The sequence below is a fragment of the Cydia splendana genome, chromosome 5 (genome assembly GCF_910591565.1).
Source record: "Cydia splendana chromosome 5, ilCydSple1.2, whole genome shotgun sequence".
In the NCBI taxonomy this organism is placed as follows: domain Eukaryota; kingdom Metazoa; phylum Arthropoda; class Insecta; order Lepidoptera; family Tortricidae; genus Cydia; species Cydia splendana.
The window spans coordinates 7,549,614-7,573,788 of record NC_085964.1 but is presented as its reverse complement, the minus strand read 5'-3'; the positions used below and the strand labels follow the sequence as shown (position 1 = coordinate 7,573,788).

Here is a 24,175-nt window from a genome sequence, read left to right as displayed (position 1 = left end):
ACCGGGAAGTGGATCAAATTTAACTTGCAAGATTTGATTACACACAGACAGACAGACAGACAACGGTCAGGTGAAACTAAATAAAAGCTTGTAATAAAAAGATAACTATCGTTATAACTTATAACACACTCGTCGAGAACTCGAGAACTCGTAATTATTGATTGCGTGCCTTCCTTCATGCCATTCAAATCCATTTGGTTTTTACTAAATGCGGGTTTCTGTTAATTATTATCTGATATTCTATATATTATATTCTGCTGATATTGCACCGACATCGTTTTGTTACATGAAGTGTCTTCTGACGTAAATTATAGGAAATATGGACATGGGCAGTATTCCTACCTATCTAACTAAACCGAAGCAAAAATGGGCTCTTCAGCTTACAAAATAATACCTATGTGAACCGCATTTCTAATATTATCTGTGTCCTGGAAATATCTACAACTAGGCCTTAGTTAAGCCCCCTGGTTTATAACATTTACCTAATGGCAAAAGACCAGGTGGTTTTACTTTTGAACCTTGGCAAAAGGGTCGGTGCCTATCATCGCACGCTACGAGAGTCAGCTCAGAACTTTGGCCCCGTAGGGACTATCTAAACCTGGCTCCATCGAACGAGGAGGGCCGACCCCAAATAACGGGACATGGCAAAGAAGAAGAATGTACTATCTAAACCACACCATCATCAGATCTGCTGTACCTTAGTACAGCAGATCTGATAGGTTGCGGTTATATCACTTTTGTTCACTATAAATTAATAGGTAATTATTATGAGCTCGCATACTTTGACTATTATACGCAGCGCCGAATATTTTTGTAGAAAGTGTAAGTGAAACCACCGGACCTTCGGACACTTTCGCATTCAGTTCCGTCTAAACGCACAATTTATTAATGGAATCCTGTTTTACAACATTCGAATAGTGAAAAAACAAATTATTATGTAAGTACGTGTATAGGTCTTGGTAAGTAATGAAGTAATAAATAGTTATTATTTATTCGGTGGAAATTATATTGTTTCCAACGCTGGTGCATAGTTGGATACAAATTTTCGAGCAGGCGAGTTGTAATAATTTTCTTTTCTTACCGTCCTTAGGGTGAGTTTCGTTTTGCCCCATCTCTCGATGGCCCAGCCAGTACGGCTACCATCAGTTTTGACATTGACATAACGCTCACGTTTACGTAACTTACTTTCTATGCATCTCGCTCGTACTCGCATATGCGAGCAATAGTGGAAGCGAGATGTACAGAAAGTAAATTACGTAGACGTTAGCGTTATGTCAATGTTAAAACTGATGGTAGAGGCTCAGGCCTTGATGCGTGCAGAAAGCGACCAACATATGTTTTTGGTTAAGTCACTTCGTCGATCGTTTAATCGGGTTATTCCCAGCTATTACCACCAAGTTGTTACTAGTAGTAAACACGCAGATCTGCCTTAGTCGGATTAAGCCATCTCTGCATGGCATTTGCAATGGCAAAGTGTGTCAATGTCATCATTAATGTCAAATTTAAATGAAAATGTGACGTTTATAATGACACTTCCTCACTTTGTTCCGTTCAAGTCGGTGCAAGGTTATTAGCTTAGACAGACTCTATGTACTTATAGCGCGTTGAAATCTTTCAGTAGACTCGGCACTTGCCCTCGCGCATCCAATTCACGCACCACGCACCGTGCTTCCAATCAAGATACAACATTACTTACTTCATAAATGAGTGTAACCAACTAACACACTAGTAGGGAAAACGGATCCGGGAAAATAGAAAAAAAAGACCGCACACAGCACCCACTGAGCGTTTTAGGTGAGATAAAGGCGACGGATGGAAGAAAGAAGTTAAACAGAATAAAGAATGAATGAAAAAGTCAAGATTTAGTAAAATAAGAAGATATTTAATATGACGATGATTGAGAATGAGAACAGAGGAGGATTTCCTCTTCTTTCATGTTGGTGGCACAAATCGGCACGATACGACGATTACTTATATACTTAGAAGTAAAAATTAAAGGATGGAGATGTTATGGAAGGCATTTGTAACGACCGGTCTTGCCTAGTGGGTAGTGACCATTCAGTGACACTGTCTATGAAGCCGATGGTCCTGGGTTTGAATCCCGGTAAGGTCATTTAGTTGGGTGATGAACACAGATATTTGTTCCTGAGTCATGGGTGTTTTCTATGTATATAAGCATGTATTTATCAATATACTATATGTATATATATCGTCGCCTAGTAGTACTACCTAGCTAGCTAGTACCCATAGTACAAGCTTTGCTTGGTTTGGGGCTACGAGTAGGTCGATCTGTATAAGATTGTCCCCAAATATTTATTCATGAATTATTTACTTATTTGTGATTTAGGCTATAAAACTATTTTCACGGGAAAAAAAATGAAAGCAAGATAATATTGGAGCACATTTCATATACTTTTGGTTAAAAATAAATATCTTGATATTAGAATGGATATCAGCGTTACAAATAATTCCATCTAAGAACAGTTGCGAAAATTTGTCCTTTCAAGGAGTTCTCCAATTCCCATCCCATAATTATCCCATTAACAGGCTTTGGACTATAAGTGATAGTGGTTCACTACTATTTTTTCTATTGTTGTTTAATTTTTAAGTAGGTTTATTTTAATGTTAGTTTAGTTTTGTAGGTAGTTTTAATTTTAGGTTACATTTACGTTATCTTCTCTGTTGTATTTGTTAATTATACCTATTATAATTAGATTTACTTTAATACTATAATCAAATTTATAATTTTATTGTAAACGTAAATTTGAGCAGAAATTAATAAATGACTTCGATTTCAAGTTTTATTTTTAAATTCAGATTGTCATTGTGAGACTTTTTAATACTTACTTTTATTTTATTGTTAAAAAGTTATTTCTTATTAACGTAAAATTGTTGTTTTATGAATACATTTTTAAAAATACCCTTTGTTTCTCATATAACGTATAAAACTTGAAAAATATGTCATTTAATTAACTTTAATATCCTTATACCTAGCCGGATCCGGCCGGATTGTGGCCAAAATCCGGCCGGATCCGGTCGGATTGAAAATCAATCCGGTTTGCAATCCCTACACACTAGTTATTTCTGCACAGCACACAAGTAGGTGCAAAAACAATTATGACTGATAGTCACAGTACAAATACAAACTTACTAAGTTGCGTTTCTTCATTATTGTTGTGCCGGTTGTGCGTGACGTTAGCGAGATCTCAGGTGCATAATATTTTTTTTATCACACTTACTCGAAAAAGACCTTAAGCCTTAAGGAACCTTAAGCCTTAAGGAACCTTAAGCCTTAAGGAACCTTAAGCCTTAAGGAACCTTAAGCCTTAAGGAACCTTAAGCCTTAAGGAACCTTAAGGCTTCAGGTTCCGTCATACAGGCGCGTTTTCCGGGCGGGGCGTGACGAAGCCTTTATTTCATGCAGGTGTACTAAAGGACAAAGGGCTATATTGTTCCCGCAGGAGTTATGGATTGTGAAAAAAAAGCTATAACTCCCTAGGGAGTAATAACTTTTTAAAAATTATGTCACTAATTCTTACGAACCATGTAGGTTATATAGTTGGTCAAACCAATTTGTCAGTCAGTAAGAAAGGAAAACTATACTCATTCTTTTCTTTTGGGTGCTGCTAGTACTAGTATATGACAAAGATAGTATGATTCTCTCTGTCTACGATTGAAATGAGACAGTCCTTTGACAAACTATAAGTAAAATACTTTGTTTAAAGTCAAGATATAAAGGAGTTTTATAGTTTAGTTAGAAACTAGCTAATAGCAGGGGGGTGTCACAATACACAATGGCTTCGAAACCTAAATCTCGTTCTAATCCGTATAAAAGATATTGTTCTGTTTACGGATTTCTGAATAAACGGAAGAACAAGGAAGCAGAAATAACATTTTATTAAATTCCGGACGATATTGAAAGGTGAATTTAAACTTTAAAAGTTTAAACCATAACATAAATACTAAGTAATCAAATTCGATAACGTTTTTGATTCGTTTTGTTTGTATGGAACTAAAGCGCTTTAGACCAAATGAAAATGATTATTGGTTGCCCAGAAACAATATTAGGAACGTGTACGTGGAGAAATAGTTATTTGATTTACAAGGGGGCAAAGTTGTTGTTTAACCGCTCGTGCTAATATTGATACCCGAGCAAGCGAAAGATTCCAAAATTGAATTCGAAAAATGGAATCTTAATACTTACTTTTCACCACACCAGCTCGGAAAGGCTTACTTTGCACTTTAAAAACTGATAGCAAAGTTGCATTTTATTCACATGTGAGACAAAGTAATCAAATGCAAATTTTGAGTTGGTTTCTTATGTTTGCTGGTAGAAATGACTTTTAAATGATGATTTTGGATGATAATTTTTTAATTACATTCATTTGGATTTGATTTGGTTTGATTTTGTTTGATATTTTACATTTAATATTTGCTTCAAGTTGGTGTGGTGAAAAATTTTGTGTTTCACTCGGGGGCAAATTTTGTTTAACCCTCGTGCTTTGAAACCCTCGCAACGCTCAAGATTCCATTTTTCGAACCACTCGCTATGCTCGTGGTTCAATTTTGGAATCTTTCGCTTGCTCGGGTATCAATATTAGCACGAGCAGTTAAACAACAACTTTGCCCCCTTGTAAAACAAATAACTATTTTTGCACTGGTGATAAAGTATTAAATCAAATAGCTTATAAAGCCATCTGGCGGTATGATAGTTTAATCAGAAAAAAATATTTAGCATAGCAGACTTAAACTAATTACTGGTGAATTTAAACTGTAACCGCAAACGCATACGTATGGGTAAGTATAGCATTACCACAGCGATGGAAAAGCTATGGAAAACCCGCACATGCGTAGTTTTGACTTTAGCCAGATAGCTAGTGCTCCTTGTCGAGGCGGCGATGCGAAGCGCCCGACTGTTCGGCTGAGGCTCGAGGCTCAGACGACGCGCGCCGAGCGCAACGTTCGGAAGGGCTTGTCAACGTTGACTCCGTTCATTATTTTTTATTTAACTCTATAAGTCCGATTCGCGCTAAGATTGTTATAAACATCTCTGACATTCATTCGCAGTGCGAGGTGCTCTTTTGAATTAACGAATGGTTCAGTGTTTATGAAGACCGGTCTCACGGTTTTAGTGTTTGTTGTAAAGTGAGCCGGTGTTTTTTGCGCGGAGAATAATTTACATGGTAATTAGACTGTAGGCATACCTTGTGATTACCGTAGGTAAGTGGTCATTGTCAAGTGTAGTAGCGTTAATAAAGCATTTAAGTAAAATGTATGAAAAAAAACTATCAATTCTATAATGATGTTATGGTTTTCGGATAAACTTCGTGACCGTTTCAGTAAAACTACTTAAGGACTGAAAATAACTAAGTAGCTTAGTACTGTTCAAAACCGGTGATGGTGTCGCGGTCACATCACTAAATTGCACAAAACATAAATTGGTATTGTCTCAGTTGTTACGTTGGCAGTTGTTTTGACTAGGTAATCTAAATTTAGTTAGGTACGAGTTTGTCGGTGAGCAGTGAAAGGCTAGCTTACCTTGTCTATTTACATGAAGTATAAAACCTTGTTAAATTCAAGATGCTACCAGATATGATATACACTTGGCTACAAAGAAATATGTAATTATTCAAATCGGTTCATATCCGGCGCATGTAACGTAACATCAGTAACACAAAAAAAGAATTTGAATTGAGAACCTCATTTCTTGAAGTCTGATAAACACAATACAATGACTACCTATGTGAATAAGTGCAGTATGAGTAACAATTTTTAATGATTTAACGCTCCGAACGACAGCTGATTCATTATGTTTGTCAGAACAAAGTGACTTCTAAACAACGATATCAAGACATACTTACGTAATGCCTTTGATTAGCAACTGAGATGGATAAGAAGCTGTGTATAGCTACAGGAAATGTGTCATTTCAAGTACCTCGTGAATTGATATTTATTTCACAACTCAAAGTATAAACGCATGCAAGGAAAAGGGGAAGTAGTTCAACATTATTACGAGACTTTTATCAAAGACAGGTATCAGGTAACAAAATTGGAATACAAGTTTTGGCCCTTTCACACCTGACTAACAATCCGCTGCCTGCCACCTGTCACCTGCTCGCTAAATTTGGCAAAAAAGCACTCTCTGCTCTATTCATAAGAGCGATAATCAAAACTCAAACCGGTTGTAAAAACAAAGTTGTATTCGCCACCTGGCTACGGTTTAAATTTTCGATAAGCAGTACAGGTAAAGATAAATAAAATTATCATAAAGCAAATAATATATTTACAATCAACCAAATAAATTTATGCATTAGCGACTAAGTACCTATGTGCTTGTCAGTGGAACCAGTTTACTACCGATCGATATTAAAAAAAACTAAAATAAAGAAGTTAACTTACTAGAAGTACGAAAAATTTATATTTGTAGTTAAGGATTCAATTAGCCGTAATTGTAAACTAATTTTGTATACAAGAGCCACCTACAAATTTGTAACTAGGGAAGTATACATACCTGAGTTCATTTATTATTCGACCAATTGACGATGTTGAGTGACGTTGGATGAAGCATGTAGCTCGTCGGCGGCCAGCCGCTCCCTTCCTCAATTATCCAATTTCCTTGTCAGACAGATATCGACCTACTCCGCAGGCACGCTGTCTCACTTGTCAACCAACCACCTCTCCACTCCACTTACGGCTAGATAGCTTGTCGGATACGTATAATATGTGCGAACATTTTATTAGTCTCTTAAACGCCAGATAACGTTGAGAGAGAACGCCAGACGGCTATTAAACAAACATTGTAATTACATCACAGATTTCTATCAAGTTTATTACCCTCATGACAACATGTTATGTTATGAGCAAAGCCACGACATCTATGAGAAATTAAACCTTAACGACACGACAGCATAAACCTAGGTTTAGTTGCCTGTGTCACATAAGAATTTTTAAAGTTTCCATGCAGAGGTGCGTAGAAACGTGCTCTGCTATAATCCAGGGTACAAAGACATCCCTTTGTGGAATGCATACATTAACATTATTTATGGTGAAGAATGAAATACCTACCTAAGTCGGATGCATAATGAAGTAGGTGGCAGGCGAGCACGTATGTATTTTAGTCTGCTGTGTTAGGTATAAATTAGGCGGGAACTAAATATACGGGTACAGCAGTACAGCACTGCAGTGCATTGCAGGCCATCATGCAGCGTTGTACTTAACTTAGTGACAATTAGATGTACAAAAGTTAAGAAAACTGTAGAAATAGTCCATGTTTCTAGACCGATTACAAAAATAAATCGATTTATACCACATTCAATATCTTTGAAACCTCATAATTTCCTACATACAAATATACATACTTTACTACTATTTAAAATATTGAACTTTGCCGTAGTCGTGTAAAAATTACAGCCAAAGAACAACCGACAATTGTTATGCAGTAAGCACATATAAATGGTACTTTGTTTTGTTATTTGATAGTAGGATGCCCCCTCATGATTCGTCAACCGACATTAGATTAGCTCTTCGGTATATTAGTCACTGCAGGGACTACCTATAAATAGAATGTAACTCGACCTTTATCATTCAACCCAGACCTTGTGTCACTTAATTAGATGAATGAATCTTATTTGCTAAACAATCTCGATTGAGTAATTCAATTTGTTTTCACTAGTTTAAATCATCTCAATGAGGTCTGAAGATCTGAAAACTACTTATAACAAAATTTGCTTAGTAGGTACCCTTCTTGACACTGACTATTGACCTACGTTTGTTACAACGGTTATTTTCTTTATAAGTGGCGTCAACGGACAATATTAACCAAATTTGCAAACGGTCGTGTTGAGTTATCCGCAATGAGTGGCATCGTCGACGAGGAGGACATTGAAGTGAAAGAAGCGGGTGGTTGAGAGATGCTGGTGCGGGGTTGCGGCGGCAGCGAGTTGCGGCACTCGCTGGCGGAGCGCACGAAGGCCCTGGCGGCGCGCTGCCACGCGCTGCGCGCGCCCGCCGCTCAGCGCGCCGACTCGCGCAGCCCCGACCGCCGCCGACCCAGGCACAGAAAATCGCAGACAAGGTGGTACGTCAAGGTAACTTGCAATATCAGACGCACGAATAATCTTCATTTCGTTGACTACTTTACTTAAATTTTATCAAACCACCTCGTTTGCGGGGGTAAAATTTCTTCCTCCATTTTTACGGTAATTTCTTACTGAATATTTATCAGTTTTATCACCATAATGATCGTTGGATATTCATATATCGGCAATAATATATGAATATCCAACGATCATTATGGTGATAAAACTGATAAATATTCAGTAAGAAATTACCGTAAAAATTTCATTTTCACATTCATATATTATTGCCGGCCAAGGCCGAAAAATCATCTTGAGTCAAGTACTTTCGCATTTGAATGTGAATAATGTTATTATATCTAGAATGACTATTAATACATTTACATGTACCACTATTATTATAGGAGAGAACTTATCAAGTTATCATTTCTGCTCTTAAGTATCTTATCTATGTCTCAGAGATCAGCGGAAAAGATGGATAAGATTGTCGTAGACTGGAAATTGATGATATTGATGACGACATTTCGCAAATATTTACTTTTGTTTGCATAATACGAATATGGTGGTTTTAGGTGATGTTATTCGAAAAAGTTGTTATTCATTCATGTCTCACAGGCAATGATTCATTCACAAGTCTATCGGCTTCTTCTAATTGTACCGACATCGACAGTTACTCATAGTATTTGTTCTACAACTTTACGCGCTTATTACCCGCTATTCAACATGAATTTCGGTCATGCTAAGATTTATGGGCCACTTGTGGTGACTGCTGACGTACCTAGTTACCTACATACATTGTTATGATTCCTTTCTAGGTGCTTTCATTTCCCATTTAATGCCTCTTCTTATCTCCATGAAAATATGGTTGTTAAATTACACCAGTAATGAAGTCGACTAGTAGGTACAAGGTACAGTTTACGTTCAAGTTATGAGTACCTAAGTATGTACACTTCAATGAGCACAACTTACAAGAATGAAGTTGTGCTCATTGAAGTGTTGAGTAAGGCCCTTATGCTCCAATGTGATGAGGGCCTATAACTGAGCGATGACCAATTACTGACATAAAACTTAGTCTGTTGTCCTCAGACGAAGTGTATCAGTCTGTTGTTTGCTAACAAACTGAAAATAAGGTAGTTTGTTGAGTTATTTCGGTAGTTTGTTTTATGAAGTGACGGTTACCGCGCGTAGTATCTTGACTTCGTTAGCCATCCGGGTCAAGGCTTGTGTTATGTGAGCGTCGGTGTCGGTGCATGCACACAGGAATCCAAGACGGATAACTTCGTTACTGTCTTCTCCACTCGGACGTCTGTCGGCGAATTGGGCGAATATGCTTTTGACTCCAATTTTTGTGTCGAAGTCGAAATTGCTCATTAAAAGCAATGTGTATCAGACAGCTTACATTACCAAATAAGCCAAATTCCCTGGCGAATTCGAAAAAGTTAATGAGATTACATCTATCATCACATTTATCGAGAATAAATAGGTATTAAGAATCCTCTAGCCGTCTAGCTTCCTATTTGTTTATGTATGTATATTATGTCGTTTGAGATACGCTCACGTGCAAAACCGCCCACATTTATAAAATGGAATTTTCATTGGAGATGCGGGGTGAACGGCCGCTTTAGCGAACGTTTGGTAAGTATAATATATAATGCTAGATTTAAAGTTCGTTCACTCCTCTCCTGTGTTCCTCTGATTTCTCTAGCTTTTTGGCAGGTTTCCAAATCTTTCAGTCCATGAAATATCCTTTTATTATTCTGCATAGCGCACAAACATGCCATTTTATATTAAGTTAGTACCTTTTTGTAGACTATGGCTATGTTAAATATTTTGATACCTACTCGTATTTATGTTGCGTGCCTGCGTCGTTATAACTTATAGTACCTACTGTACATAGGTATTATTCAAGCTGTAATTATAGTGCACTGAGGGGATACTATTGTGTTACCTACGACGACCTACACTGTTTTTATTTTTATAAGTATACACGTTATAACACAGTCTTCCTATATATTCTATCAACGTAATTAAATGTCGAGAAAATTGCGGAAATACCCAATCTCAAATTACAAGAATAAAACATGAATAAAAGGCCTGTTGCAACCTACCTAACACCTAACTAATAATAATAACCATACCCGTTGTTCATACCCAATCAACGTTGTTTTCTGATGTAGGTCGAAGGTTCTTAAAGCCACAAGGGCCGCAAATATAGGGCGCCCTTGAGTTCCTGTCCCTGCCCTGCGGACCCGGAACTGTACCCGCGGCCCTGACCAGCGCACCGGATTCTATCCCGACGAGGATAAGGCGAATATCCTTTTTCAAAGGTTGTTTTCCGCCGGTTGGCGGAATAAAAAGCCCCAATTAGGGCTGATTATTTATAACAAAAATTGAATAAGGTTATGAAAGATATGATTATTTCCTGTAGCACAAATTTTAAATTATTTTCCCAACCAAACTCAGCATCCATTATTCGGCTTATAAATAGGTAAATTGTAAAAATGTATACCAACCAAGAGATATTTTTGTTGAAGTGAATACTAAATGTGTAGGTTTAGTTTAGTTTCATAATTATTACATTAGGTCTGTGTGGCAAAGTACCTAGTGGAAGGCCTCCTGTTACATTATACAAATATGTATATGTACAGTTACCATTACAATTTAAACAATATCTAGGCTCAGGAAGCTCGCCGCTGACGGGAATTAAAGGCAATAAACCTAATCTCATTTAGTAGTCAAGTTGAACTAGTTCGGAGTCTTAAAACTTGTCTTGGTCGTAACGTCAACGTAATCGTATCGTAGTGCGGTTAGCACTAGTTAAACTAATCTAGTCTAGGTGAAAAGAAACCATTAGGTCATAGCGGGGCATTGGTTCCGCGGCTGGTCGGACTCGGTCTGATGCTCGAAGCCGATGAGTATCGATTGCGGAGGTGTTGCGGGCGACGACCTCACCTCGCCCAAGAGGTTCACTCTGATTCCAGTGATTCCACTTGTCTTCATTAATTATTGCCGACTCATTTTCTGTCAATTAATATGATGTTCAGTGTAATCTAGGATGGCTCTTCTATGCCCTGGCGCGGTGAGAATTAAGTTACTTTAACGAAAGTTGCGCGCATTCAATTTTGTGAGAATATCATTGAATTCATTGGTCATAGTACTTCATGTCGTATGGTGCTCCGTTTAGTTTTTTTATACTGTAACTGTAGCTAGTGGGTTCCACTTTCGTTAGACAGAAGATGTGCATCGGTGTGGGTATAAGGTAGCAGGTGAATTTACTTACGCTGAGACATTTAAATTTTAAAGTCTAAAGGCCTGGCCAAACAGCCTGCGCGACGCAGCGCCGCGTGATGCCGACGCGATGCCTGTTCAAACTGGGCGCGCGCGGATTGCGCCGGCCTCACGCTCTCAACAAACGAGCTGCTGATAAACGATCTGCCTGTCGAAGTGCATCACTGCAATGTGCTAATGTTCGCTGATGATGTGAACGCTGCAACGGGACATAGAGGCGGTCTACCGTTGGAGTGTTGAAAATGAACTCTATTTCAATGCAAGTAAATGCGAAATGATGTCGAAACGGTCAATTATATGAACAAAAGTTTTCGTTTGCACCCTGAATAGGTATTTTAGTAAAATAAACATAAAACATATGGTAAATATTGATTGTTGATTTCTTTTTTTTCTGTTTTTCTTTCACTGATAAAGTGCCGACTAATCGGCCATTTTTGCCGACTAGTCGCCGACTAATCGCCGACTACAAATGTGGCCGGATAGTCGGCTTTTCCGACTAGTCGGTACATCCCTACAAAATACACACCTATTATCCGTATATGTACCCTACTCTGTTTCTTCAGGGACATCTAGGGTACGACTCGCTCCAGTTACGGAGGTTGCTCTCTTTGGCGAAATTCACGATCGGCGTTATTAGAAACTCAATAGATAGCGTAGCCCTTGTCGAGGCCTTCATGCGATTATTTGTGCCTAACCAGTACACTCGCGCGCGGCGTCACCCGCTGCTGGCGGAGGGCAGCGCGCGCACGCGGGCGCACGCGCAGGCGCCGGTCGCACACGCGCACGCTTTGCTCAACTCCGTGCTCGAGGCACACCCGGAGTGTGATTTGTTTGTGAGTGCAATTGGACGACTGATGATTGAGTGTAAGAGAGTGATAGAGCGAGAGATGCCTGTAAGTAGTATTATATAATGTTGTTATGTAAATACTTGTGTACCCTATGTATAAGTATATTACTGTCTCCCAATTTGTGCCCCTGTGGCTTTAGCTGTTAAGGTACAATTGTCAACTTAAATAATAAACAATAACAATAAACAACAATAAACACGCCCTCATCGCGGCGCGGCCGCGCGGGAACGCGGCGCACCGCTCGCTGCCTAACGTCCGATCCGACTGATGTGACCTTGCGCGACGCGGCGGGCCGCGCGGCGCGGGGCGCGACAGAAGCGGGGCGTGATACCGGCGGGACGCAGTCTGTTTGACGTCGGTAACCTGTTAGCATGTGCCGCGGTCGCGCGGCGCGGACGCGGCGCTGCGTCGCGCCGTCTGTTTGGCCAGGCCTTTTTAACAGAAGCGTGGATTGGATGTGGTTGAGCAACTTGAGCAGCAGATTGTCTATTAAGCACAGCTTGATGGTGTGGGTCTCGAAGGATTAAAGTTAACTTTAAAGGAATAAATAAAACCTTGAACTCCAAACTGCAATCCAACCCTAAGGGTGGAATCACATCTGTCAGCATCAAGCCGCATTTTATAAATGAGAAATTGCTCGTTAGTATGAAGATGCGTACGCATGCTTTCAGCTTTCCGATGCGTACGCATCTTCATACTAACGAGCGATTTCTCATATATAAAATGCGGCTCGATGCTGACAGATGTGATTCCACCCTTATTAATAGCACTAGCTGTTTGATCAAACATATTTATATACAATAATATACATATGGTTTAGGTATCGAGATTTGGTTACAGAAAATGAAAACTGCTTTTTTTTCATTATCGCAAATTTCATCTAGAATTTTAGATTAGATTATTCCGCTTCGATTGTCAGCCAAACAAAGGCAAGTGTGACTAGTGCGTAATCAGTGTCACGCTCACGGTAAGGAAATCAATGTTGTTTCCACAATGAGTAAGGACTGTATCGTTTATTATGGGTACAACTTTACTTAGCCGTTTTTTCTGGTATTATATTTTTATTAAAAAATTACACATATAGTTTAATTAGTGCTTTAATAATAAGTAACATTTCCTCCTGGGAGATCACGTAAAGCATATGGTTTGGACAATATTTACCTAATCCTCCCGAGTAACTACAACGATTTTGGACAAATACTACAAGAAAATTTGCGGTTTGCGAACAAGACGAGATATTACACAAAAAAATCGTACTATTTAAACAGCAATTACATATGATTCGTAAAGCGAAACATCTGGGCATAGTCTAATCATTTCTTTTAGTTGGAAAAAAAGTTTTGGATCTGTGCATGGTGACCTTTTAGAGAATATGGCATGTTACTTACGACAACCCCGGCTTTGGTATACAATATAACCATCATGGAGCGTTTCTATATCGACCTGCTCTAGCCATGGTTCAACGCCATGAATGTCCGTTAGGCTTTGGATTTCGGTAGATTCTTTTAGCTGTTTCCCTCATTTCGCTTGCGTCAGAAATTGACGGGAATCCAAAATGTTGCATAAAAAGTCGTTTTCATGTAAAAATAAAAATTCACCACATTTATTATGTGGATGTTCAATTGAGCAATCATGAAAAGGACACTTAGATGCTTCGAGCAACACCGGCTTCCGACACATCGGAATTAGATGGCATATTTTGGCAGCATATTAACCTTTTGTTTCTTTAAATCGTACCAAGGAATCGGTGAAATAGTCTGAAATTAAGCTCGATAGGCTTGTCCAAATTATATTTGCTAGACGGTATTAAAATCATCATAAAGTCCCTAAAATAAAATAAATGTAAAACCTTCTTATATCAGATATGGCTTAAAAATACCCCCAGATTATACCTTAGGAACATAGTAATACAAAATAATACACACGTCAACAGTTAGACCAGGTTTTATCAGATCTGTACCCATAATAAACGATACAGTCCTTAGGTACCTAGTGGTTTCGTGTGAAACTGATTGTACTAAGTCAGACACTGAGGCGATTCTTCTTTTGTTATTTACTTTAATTATAAAAGCTTTACTTTGCCACCCAAGCAAGGAACCAATAACCATTTTGTCTATTTTTCTAATAAATCGATTGATTTAACTTTGACGCTTTGACGAGTGAAATAACCCCCAGAATTAATGTAATGGCATCCATTCCATACGTGGTTAATTCGAACTCCTAATGGCCTAAATGGTTAGAAATTATATTTTTAACTAAGTACTTATAATCTGTTAACCCCAGGTTGACCCTTAAAAGAGGCATGTACAGCCAGTCCAAGTCAAATAAGTAAGTATAATGGTATAGTTTAGAACTCGTTTCTTGGCAATGTCTGGGAAATTTAATATACGAGCCAAGTTTTTACTAAGTAAACTCTAGGACAAGTGTTGCAATGCGCCGGAGCGTTGACTGAGAGCCATGTCGTTTTACAAATAAGGAAACGGGTGTGTTTACTCGTAGTTAAGAAACTTTATGAAACCTCACACCAAAGGAATGACCGACATGTCGGTGGGGACGGCGGTTCAGACAGAAATGGAACGGAAAGTCTATAGTTACATAGAGTTGAAAGGTGTGCCGAATAGAAGACTGTCTAGTGTTGAAGGCATTGTTGTCAGTGGAATATTCCGGGTTGCCGTTGTCGACAAGGCAGGGCGCGGCGCCGCCGGCCGAGCGCGTCCGTCACGCCCGACGACAGCGATATGCCCTCAGACTGTCAACTTCACTGAACGTGACTTTCTTCATTTCTAATGCCTTAAGTTACTTATCGGCTTATATATTACCTAATATGAAATTATTCAGGGTTGTGTACGTGGACGTTCTGTGACATAGAGATTAATTTATTCATTTCAGTTTTAGTTTTGTAGGTAGTTTTAATTTTAGGTTACTTTTTTTTTAATTTATTTACTTTGGGTAGGTGGTTTGGTTTGGTTTGGTTTGGCTTTATTTAGTTTGGTTTAGTCAATATACTTATCTTATCTTATCTTATTGTTTTCGGGGGCCATTGCGGATACACTTCGACCCATAGGGATCTTTTGTGCAGTCAATGTACTTCATTTCATGCTATTGAATAAATAGGATAATCTGTAGAAAATTGTTTATATCTATGTAGGTACATAGAGATTTCAGATAAGTATTTTTTTATTGACTATTTAGTTTAGACTTAATCTCGAGTAGACGTAGGATATATTAATTGATTGTTTAATTAACTCAAATTTGATAATTAGACTAGTTTAGTAGTTAGGACTTTGGTACTTTTACCTACCATTAGGTTACTTAATTAGGTAACTCTGTAAGTGCTTAAAAAGTTTAGAGTTAGACTGGGATCTGGGATGGGATGTCAATTCTAGTTGATAAATATTATTTCTTTAGATCCATTTATATCCGACTATCCGTCCATACCTAAGTACCTACTTCAAATGAAATGAAACCACCTCATATGAACGACGTCACATTATAATGCCATTTATAGTGTTATTTGACGTTATTGATTGTATTTATCCTTATTTTTACGTAAGTAATTAAATCACCTACGTCAAAACAAGGATAAGTAATTTAAATTGCTTCGTAATTTATGTATGTATGCATGCTTTCCTGATTTGTCATAACGGGATGAGCAACGTTGTGGTTTCAATATTTCAAATGGATTTCAGTTTATGTTGCAGAAGGTTATTGAACACTTGTATTTGTGGTGATTTAATTTTAATTGAACTTATTGAAGTGTTGTGTTATTACTGAGCGGAACGGAGGCAGGTTTATAGGACTGCAATTAGGAGTTCACATGGGAGTGAAATCATATAAAAACCTGGCAAACAAAAATTGTGTGAGTTCTCTTTAAACTTAATTATAACCATTTATTGCAATTTACTTAAGGTATTATGATCAAGTTGTTTTGTAGTGTTTTATTGACATATGTAATTGTATCAAGCGATCGATGTGTCTAATAAACATTTAGTTCGTTGCTAGTTGAAGATCAAAACATAATTGAATTGTGATTATTTAATTCCAAATATTTAATGTTGACAAAATTCGGGACGAAAGATCTTGATTCAAATCTACATAGATATACTAAACCACCTATACATAGGTATATGAATATTTAATATTTACTTAAAAATAACTTAGTAAAGGGCGATAGAACGAACCGTTACGTATGTCCATCTACGTGTTGTGTGACGCACCAGACTCGCAGACTACCCCGTGGGAAGTATTTTTAGCCGAGCGAGGGTTAACGGGTGCGGGATGCGTCGCGGGCTCGCGGGGGACCACCACCCGGTGACGCAGCCTACTCTTGGCAGCCGCTATATTTAGTCCGCACGACGGCGGTGCACGCCTGATCGATATTTCGTTGTCTTTGGAAATTGCAAACCTTTGTACCTAACTATTGTTTGCACGGGAAATTACGTGCCGTACTAGCGAATGCCAAGTTTTACGTAACTATGTTTATCGGCCGTAATACTGTGACAAATAGGTACCTAGTACCTATTCTTTAATTATTACTACTATCAGTGTGGCCTGAATAAAACTTGGTACTCTCGTGGAGTACTACTCAGTCCGGTTCTACACAGGTAGTATCTGTGTGAATGTGAACACTATGACTATGAACAACGAGCCTGAGCCGGTCGTGTAATCTTTAAGTAATTAATTGCTATCAATTTACGCTTTATAGCATTCGAAGGACATATCCCAACTAGCAAATCTATGTGCTATAAAAGTTGAGAGCACGTTTTTATTTTCGCTTTTTGGTGCTATAAAAGGTGTTAAAACAGTCGAATAAAAGTCCTGTAAGCGTTTACTCAACGCGAAAAAGGCGCACTTATACAGACTAAAAGTGTTATAAAAATCGAGTAAGCGCTGTATAAGAAGCAAATCGATGCTGCAAGAGTGGTAAAAGTGGGTAAAGGCGCTTCTAGTGTTTTAATAGCAACGATAGTGCTTTTATTCGACTGTTTGTTCTATAAACATTAGCAATTTACTATTACTCAGTGAAAGTGTTCTATAAAAGCAGCCGCACTGCTTTTTCTCAGCAAAAATGTTTCGTAAAAGTAGCCGAATTGCTTTTACTCGGCATTTTAAATGTGTAAGAGTGCAGTAAATGCTTTTATTCAACTAATATGTGCTAAAAACGATCTCAGGTAAGCGATTATATTTCAATTATTTTATTAAGTTTGAGGCCTAATCGTCTTCACGTGTCTAATAAAACAAAAAGGTACTTAAGTATTTTTTTTACTGCTGTCATCCATGACATTTATTTTTACCGTGATTATAAGTTTTTACTGTCTGTAAGTACACGTAATACAGTAAAACCTAGCGCGAAAAATACTTTATTGATAAAACCAAAGGCACTAGTTCATATATATTCATGGGCCGCCTATTTTCTTAAATTTCAATAAAAAAATATTAATTAAAATAAGTAAAAATTTGCTTACACGATCTAGTTTCTGTTATATATCATTAATTCGACTATAAGTCGAGTAACTGCGTTTACTGCTACACTTATAGCACATGATGTCGCCATGTTTATGGATTTATAGTCCGGTGGCCGACTGCATGAAACCCTACCTGATAAAAAAATAGAAAAATCCTACTCTGTAGGGGTACCTGACTTTTAGCAGCTTCAACTGCTCTTGGTCGGCCGTGGCTTAACTTGGCAAATTTTGCGCAAGTGGCAAAAAAGTGTTACAAATATTCATCAAAAAAAACAAAAGTGGTCAGCTACATCCTGTGTTGGCTGGTTCCTGTGTCCGACCGAATTTGTGGTACCACGTGAGCTACAATTTACCTCATCGAAAAATTGAATGTCACTTGTATGGTAGGATAGCTGCCATTGACATTTTTTTTAATGCGGACGGACTGCAACAGCTGTCAGGCTAAGGTGAGACCGACCAAGACATACGTCAACAAATTGAATGTAGGTATTACAATCAGTTTTTTTTTTCATTCTATTTTTCGATGAGGTAAATTGTAGCTGTCACGTGGTACCACAAATTCGGCAGGACACAGGAACCTGCCAACACAGGATGTAGCTGACCACTTTTGTTTTGCTGTCCTCAATTCTATTATACGATGGGGTTTTTTTTGATGAATTTTTGTGCCACTATTTTGCCATTTGCGCAAAATTTGCCAAATTAAGCCGCGGCCGACCAAGATCAGTTGATGCTACTAAAAGTCAGCTACCCCTACAGAGTAGGATTTTTCTATTTTTTATCAGGTAGGGTTTCATGCAGTTGGCCACCGGACTATATTGAAACGACAACATGGCTGACTTGTGCTGTTAATGTAGTTCGAAACTCTTTAAAAGTACTCTAAGCTGAATACATTTTGAATAAAACCTGTAAATACACTTCAGCTCCTATAACAGCGGTTTGAACCCCATTACCCGAATTATGATATAAGCGCGCTGTTACAGCAGCATTGTTGCCAAATGGTTATTGGATTGCTTTTAATAAGCTTTTATAGCAACAGAGAAGAGAATTGAGTAACAGTTGTATTAAAGCGCCTTATTCAGACAATTAGCTATTCTATAGCTGTTATATGATTTTAATAGAACAATTATGCTGAATAAAAGTGATTTAGTAGCGCTAACTCAGCATTTATTAAAAGGTGGAATAAAAGTGCTAAAAGATAGTGCTATAAACGTTTATACGACATGATTATAGCACTAATTAGCGAAAATTGCTAAATAGTCGAGTTAACCGCTATTATACGATATATTGGTGTTTCAACAACCGTAACTCGGCTGTTATACGATTACAGGCTGAGTAAATCAATTCTTATACGACTATTTTGCTAGTTGGGATAGTACTAGAGAACTAATGTGTACGGTATATCGATCCTTTGTATTTTTGTATGTACATCTAGAGCATTTATTAAAGTCAACTCGGTGACTAACATGGATACAAAGGTAAACACAAGGGCAAGGGATGAGTACATTACGGATATGAACAATTACTTGGACGATTATATACCTACACAGCAGTCCAAGCAAGTTATTCAGTGGAAGTTTGGCGTAGATACTAGGGACACTTATTAGGTTCTTAGTTAATTAAAGTATTCTTATTTTATGGTTTTCCTGATACCTATGTTGCAGTGTTGCTATGTTGAAATTCTCCCCAACTGTCGTGCCATCTATACCCATCTAAGTATAATACACTTGCCTGAATATAATGGGGTATAGATTCGCTTGGGCGACAAAATATCATATGATGAATACACATAACACCATGCTACATGAGAGCACGAGAAGGGGTCACCTACGACCACACTGTTCATTTACTTAAGTACATTTACTTCCGTTTCGTATCAATATGAGTGTGCAGTCTACTGGCCTATCCAGAGTGACTCTCCCGTCCCGTACGATCGGTTCGCCTCCAGACTAGGTACTACCGTCTAGTACCCTGGTGTCCTACACACCACCTTGGACGTGGGGGCGGTGCCCCCTCGGGATCCTCCATATGCCTGCCCCCTAGACCCGAGCCCTTATACTCCAACTCATAACCGACCGTACTACATGCTTTATTGCCTGTGTGCTTCCGATACACACTCCGGAAAACCCCGCCCGGGCTTCCCAGTCCAATATCGAGATTGGACTATTACGTCTTAGTGAAACTACGTTAACCAAGGACCGTTGGTTAACCGCTTGTTCCACTCCCATGTAGTTAGGATGTCGATTATACAATCATAAATATGTGTGTAAACTCACCGGGGCAGGCTCCCGTTACCCGCGTGGAGGCGCACCATGTACCGACTCAGTACACCCAGCGCCGTCCTACGTCTCCTGCACTGACCTTCATTTCTTCTCTAATGGCGCCATCGTGCTTTTATTTCCCGCCATCGGAACTGTCAGCTGTCAGTCTGGCTGCCAGTGTTGCCACATGACAAAGTAGTCCTTGTTGATACCACTCACCAACTTACATCGCGCTTGGCGCGACACCAACATCATTGCCTTAAAATTGTTTTAAATACTTACCCCTTTTAACTTGGAATATTCACTTACGCTGCAACGTATTTGACCACGTTTGGGAACTAATCTACTCCATTCACAAGTAGGTAGGTACATCAATTATGTAGGTACATCTGATGGGGTAGATTATTGTCAAAGTCAACTAGTGGAAATGTTTCATTCGATGCAGATCGACTAATGATTGTGATTGCTAAGGCTTCTCCATTTATTTAGCAGTTGTACTGCTTTGTGGTCACATGGCGGGTGACAGCGGGTCGTGCAACGGCATTTCATTATATTAACGCATTTTACATGGTTTCACAGGCTATAATCATAACCAGATGGATTTTGTGCCTATTAAACAATTTGCATTTAAGTTACGATAGAATAGATGATATGGTCGTCTTATTTAAATTAACTGTGTAAATAAACCGCAACAAAGTGTAGTAATTAAAGCGTTTTTATAATTTATATTACCTTATTATTTTAATTAGGATAGTTTTTAATACAAGAGAATGGATATGTTCCACGGCGCTGGTTTCAGCTGTGTGCACTCCGTAAAGACGGTGATTTAACGCACCATTGGGCGCACGCGTCCAGCGCCCATGCGTGTTGCTCTCGTCTTGTCAAATTGATAGTATTGATACCTACAAAAGTATTAAGGTGGAGGTTCGCGCCGCGACAGAGACAGATAAATGTTTGATTACTTATTCACAAAGTATAATTTCGTTTACTAAGCAACAACAAAAACATGGCGCTAGTGCAGAGTGGAGGTAGACGGGTTAGGTAGGGCTGCACCGTCATTGAGACCGAAAAAATGTTGAATGGGTTTAAATTTGTGCCGTGTCCCACGGATACACATGCTGGTGGCTCGGATTATCGAAATCATAATTTTGGATCTTAGCCAGTCCGCCAACGGTCAGCGATGGCTTCACCGTGATGTTTGATGAAGGTGGACATTTGCGGAGCGAAGACTCCATCGACGGATGTGACGAGGGGAGTGAAAGTTGCGTGACGCTTTTCACAGGCATTCGAGTATTTTTTTCTCTTCTTCGGCGGATTTTAGGACGGATGCTACGGGACGTGAGATATAAGAAGGAGCGTCGGTGTCTACGACACGGATATCAATTAACGCCTCCCTCTGTGCATCCCAGACGCCGCGGCAGCAGAGATCCCCGCGAAGTCCACCATCGCCTTCGGTGATGATGGGTTCTTTGACCACGTTCCCCCAAGCGTGCTGACATAGCTCACAAAACAGATCTCTAATTACGTTGTGGCGACGTGTTATTAAACCACCAATTTTGCAGCAGAGGGCGTGGTCGACGTTGAAGTCATCATTGCCGCAGCCATCACAAGATTTGGATAAGATAAGATAAGATAAGATAAGATAAGATAAGATAAGATAAGATAAGATAAGATAAGATAAGATAAGATAAGATAAGATAAGCGCGGCGAAGAGCTGCGCACGCGCCGCGTGGACGCAAGGGGCCGCGCGGCGCGGAGCGCGACAGAAGCGGGGCGTGATACCGGCGGGACCGGGACCATAGATTTAATATATAGAGATCCCGTCTCAGCGAGCTGTCACTGTTGCCACTTTTGTTTAGTGTACGATTAACAATGAGGCCCACCTTGCTGTAGCCATGTCGATAAAGTCATATCGATAAACTATCGACATTTCTTGCAATTTTAATTTTACTTCAAAGGTTTAACGATACCTAAAATGAACAAAAACGCTTTTATTCTTTATTGTGGTTATCAGATCACAATTTTATCGTCACACCCCAGCAGGGAACCAAGGGAAAGTTCAGATATTTAATTAAAATACATAAATACCTACTAAAATATGTGTTCCGCAATAATTGAATTATTTTATTACATTATAATATATTAATTATCCATTAGCATTTCAATTATGTTTATGTTTAACGAAGATATTGAAGCTTCAATTAATCGCTATTTCGTTCCGCTGTGTAGCGTTTATCGATATATAACATGATTAAAATCGACTTTTCACATCCCTAAAAGAGCACACATATACGCTTTTACGCACACATACACAACCTGGGCGCATCAAAAAAGGCAACACTTGATTTGAAGTCCATCTTGTCAACAGTATGGTTGTCCTTTTTTGACAAACGGCATTTTTAAAAGAGCGAGGAGAGAGATATGATACTAGTTGCTGCGCCGTGAAAGAGAACAGAAAACGTTGGGCCCTTGGGCGGGACGCAGTCTGTTTGACGTCGGTAACCTGTTAGCATGTGCCGTGGTCGCGCGGCGCGACCGCGGCGCTGCGTCGCGCCGGCTGTTTGGCCAGGCCTTTAGGTCATCGTCTTGAGAATCGTTCTTTTTCATGCATTATTTTCTAGCTTCTCTGAGGGTTGTGTTATTCACATACTCACAAGAGCTTTTATCCGCGGCGGTAATTCCGAAAATCGAATGCACGCAGTAATGGAAAGAAGATTTGCTAAAAGTGTATATAATGATGAGATGATAGGACCAATATTCACGGGTGTAAAATAAATTGGCTTTTGTTTTACATAAGGATTCGCGCCCCTCCATATGAACACAATTTATGTAAGTAGGTAATTAAGTTAACGTAGGTAAATAAATTAACATTAGGTATCATACATATGTGCATAGGGTGCATAGATACATACGAGTATGTAGTAGCTGATTGTTTAGTAATTTTACCTTCCGGAAACGGTTGGTGGGAGAGCACATTGTGTTATCCATGCAACATTTAGGTACGATTTTACACTATTCAAACACGTAACAAAGTGCTAGGTTTTTTCCTTACCAAGTTACTTTATTACACAAACAACAGCCATGCATGCAAACAAAGAGCAATATGAAATTTTACAATAGCGGTTTGGACATTAATTGACTTGTGTCGGGGACATTACGTACTTTTTGCCGAAGCCTGTTAAAGATTGGCAAATCCGTCCCTCACGTGCAGTGGCTTATGTGCTCGTGTGGTTACTGCACTTAACACCGGTTAGAGTACGTCAAGCATTATTGACATGCTCTATTGAAGTTTTTCACGCGATCTCTCCGCGTGAGAGCAGTCGCTCTGAGCCCGCGCTGCTGATTCAGCGTCTACGCGCTCCAGCGGGAATTATAACTTTCGACTTACTGTGTAAAACATGTATTCTCCTAAAAAATTACAACACCCTTACGCAACATCCATCAGGGCTCGCTACAGCAGTATATAACAGTGTGAAAGTTCCTCATAGTGCACCGTCAACTTTGTTATGCGATGGTCATATAATATGCAAATTAAATGTTTCATAACGTTTGAAGTGAAAATGTGCTGATTACTGAAGTTAATAGACCGTGCTCGGATTAATAGCTAACCATCAGCAGTTTTAGAAAACATCGTTAACGAGGGAGAGCTGGTTCGGAATCGTAAAAAGGGCGGTGGTGATAGCTCGAAGTAGTGTCAGTGTATATCGGTTAATTGAAGTGAGGAATTGAGTTGAGCCGGATGCGGATGGCAAGTGTGCCGCTGTCCGAGCCCCAGCGGCGATTTCACCCGCGTCACGCACGTCCGCGCTCGCATGCTCTCCCTCCTCACTGATCGATCCAGTTACAGAATCACTACTACATTTGCATATGATCATTGCGCGAGTGAAAGTGAGCGTGCTGAGCTCAGCTGGGCCGTGACGTGACGTGACGTCATGGGCCATGTGGAAGATATGCGGCGTCAGTAAAGCCGAGCCCGTGCTGTTCGCTGATAACATTGATGATGATTATGTAAGCGCGATAAGGAGGTTATCTCTGGGAATGCTCTCGTAATCGGTAGCGTTATGTTTTCATAGAAAGCCGGTAACATATTACATTGAAATATTGATGTGAAATATGCTATTGTTTATCTAAAGTGAATATTTAATTCTTTCAAGGCTGAACTGAACGGATTCTGTAAATTAAAGGGGCATTCTTGCACTTCCGCTAAAAACTAAAACATACCAATTTCCGTAAATTAACAG

The 24,175-nt window shown here is 39.1% G+C and overlaps 1 protein-coding gene across 5 annotated transcripts in view; it reads left to right on the top strand.

Annotated features, from left to right (window-relative positions):
• LOC134790546 (ral guanine nucleotide dissociation stimulator) overlaps nucleotides 1-24,175 on the top strand; it is a 48,356-nt gene that overhangs the window by 6,582 nt on the left and 17,599 nt on the right. Inside the window, exons 1-2 of one of the 5 annotated variants that reach the window (XM_063761373.1) lie at nucleotides 4,944-5,220; nucleotides 7,797-8,087. The exons of 2 other annotated variants lie outside the window; for them this stretch is intronic. In XM_063761373.1, coding sequence (XP_063617443.1) covers nucleotides 7,911-8,087 — 177 coding nt within the window. In that variant the 5' untranslated portion in view covers nucleotides 4,944-5,220; nucleotides 7,797-7,910. Of the gene's footprint in view, nucleotides 1-4,943; nucleotides 5,221-7,787; nucleotides 8,088-23,361; nucleotides 23,943-24,175 lie in introns of those variants that run through there. 2 more of the 5 variants (XM_063761374.1, XM_063761375.1) reach the window with 2 other exon arrangements.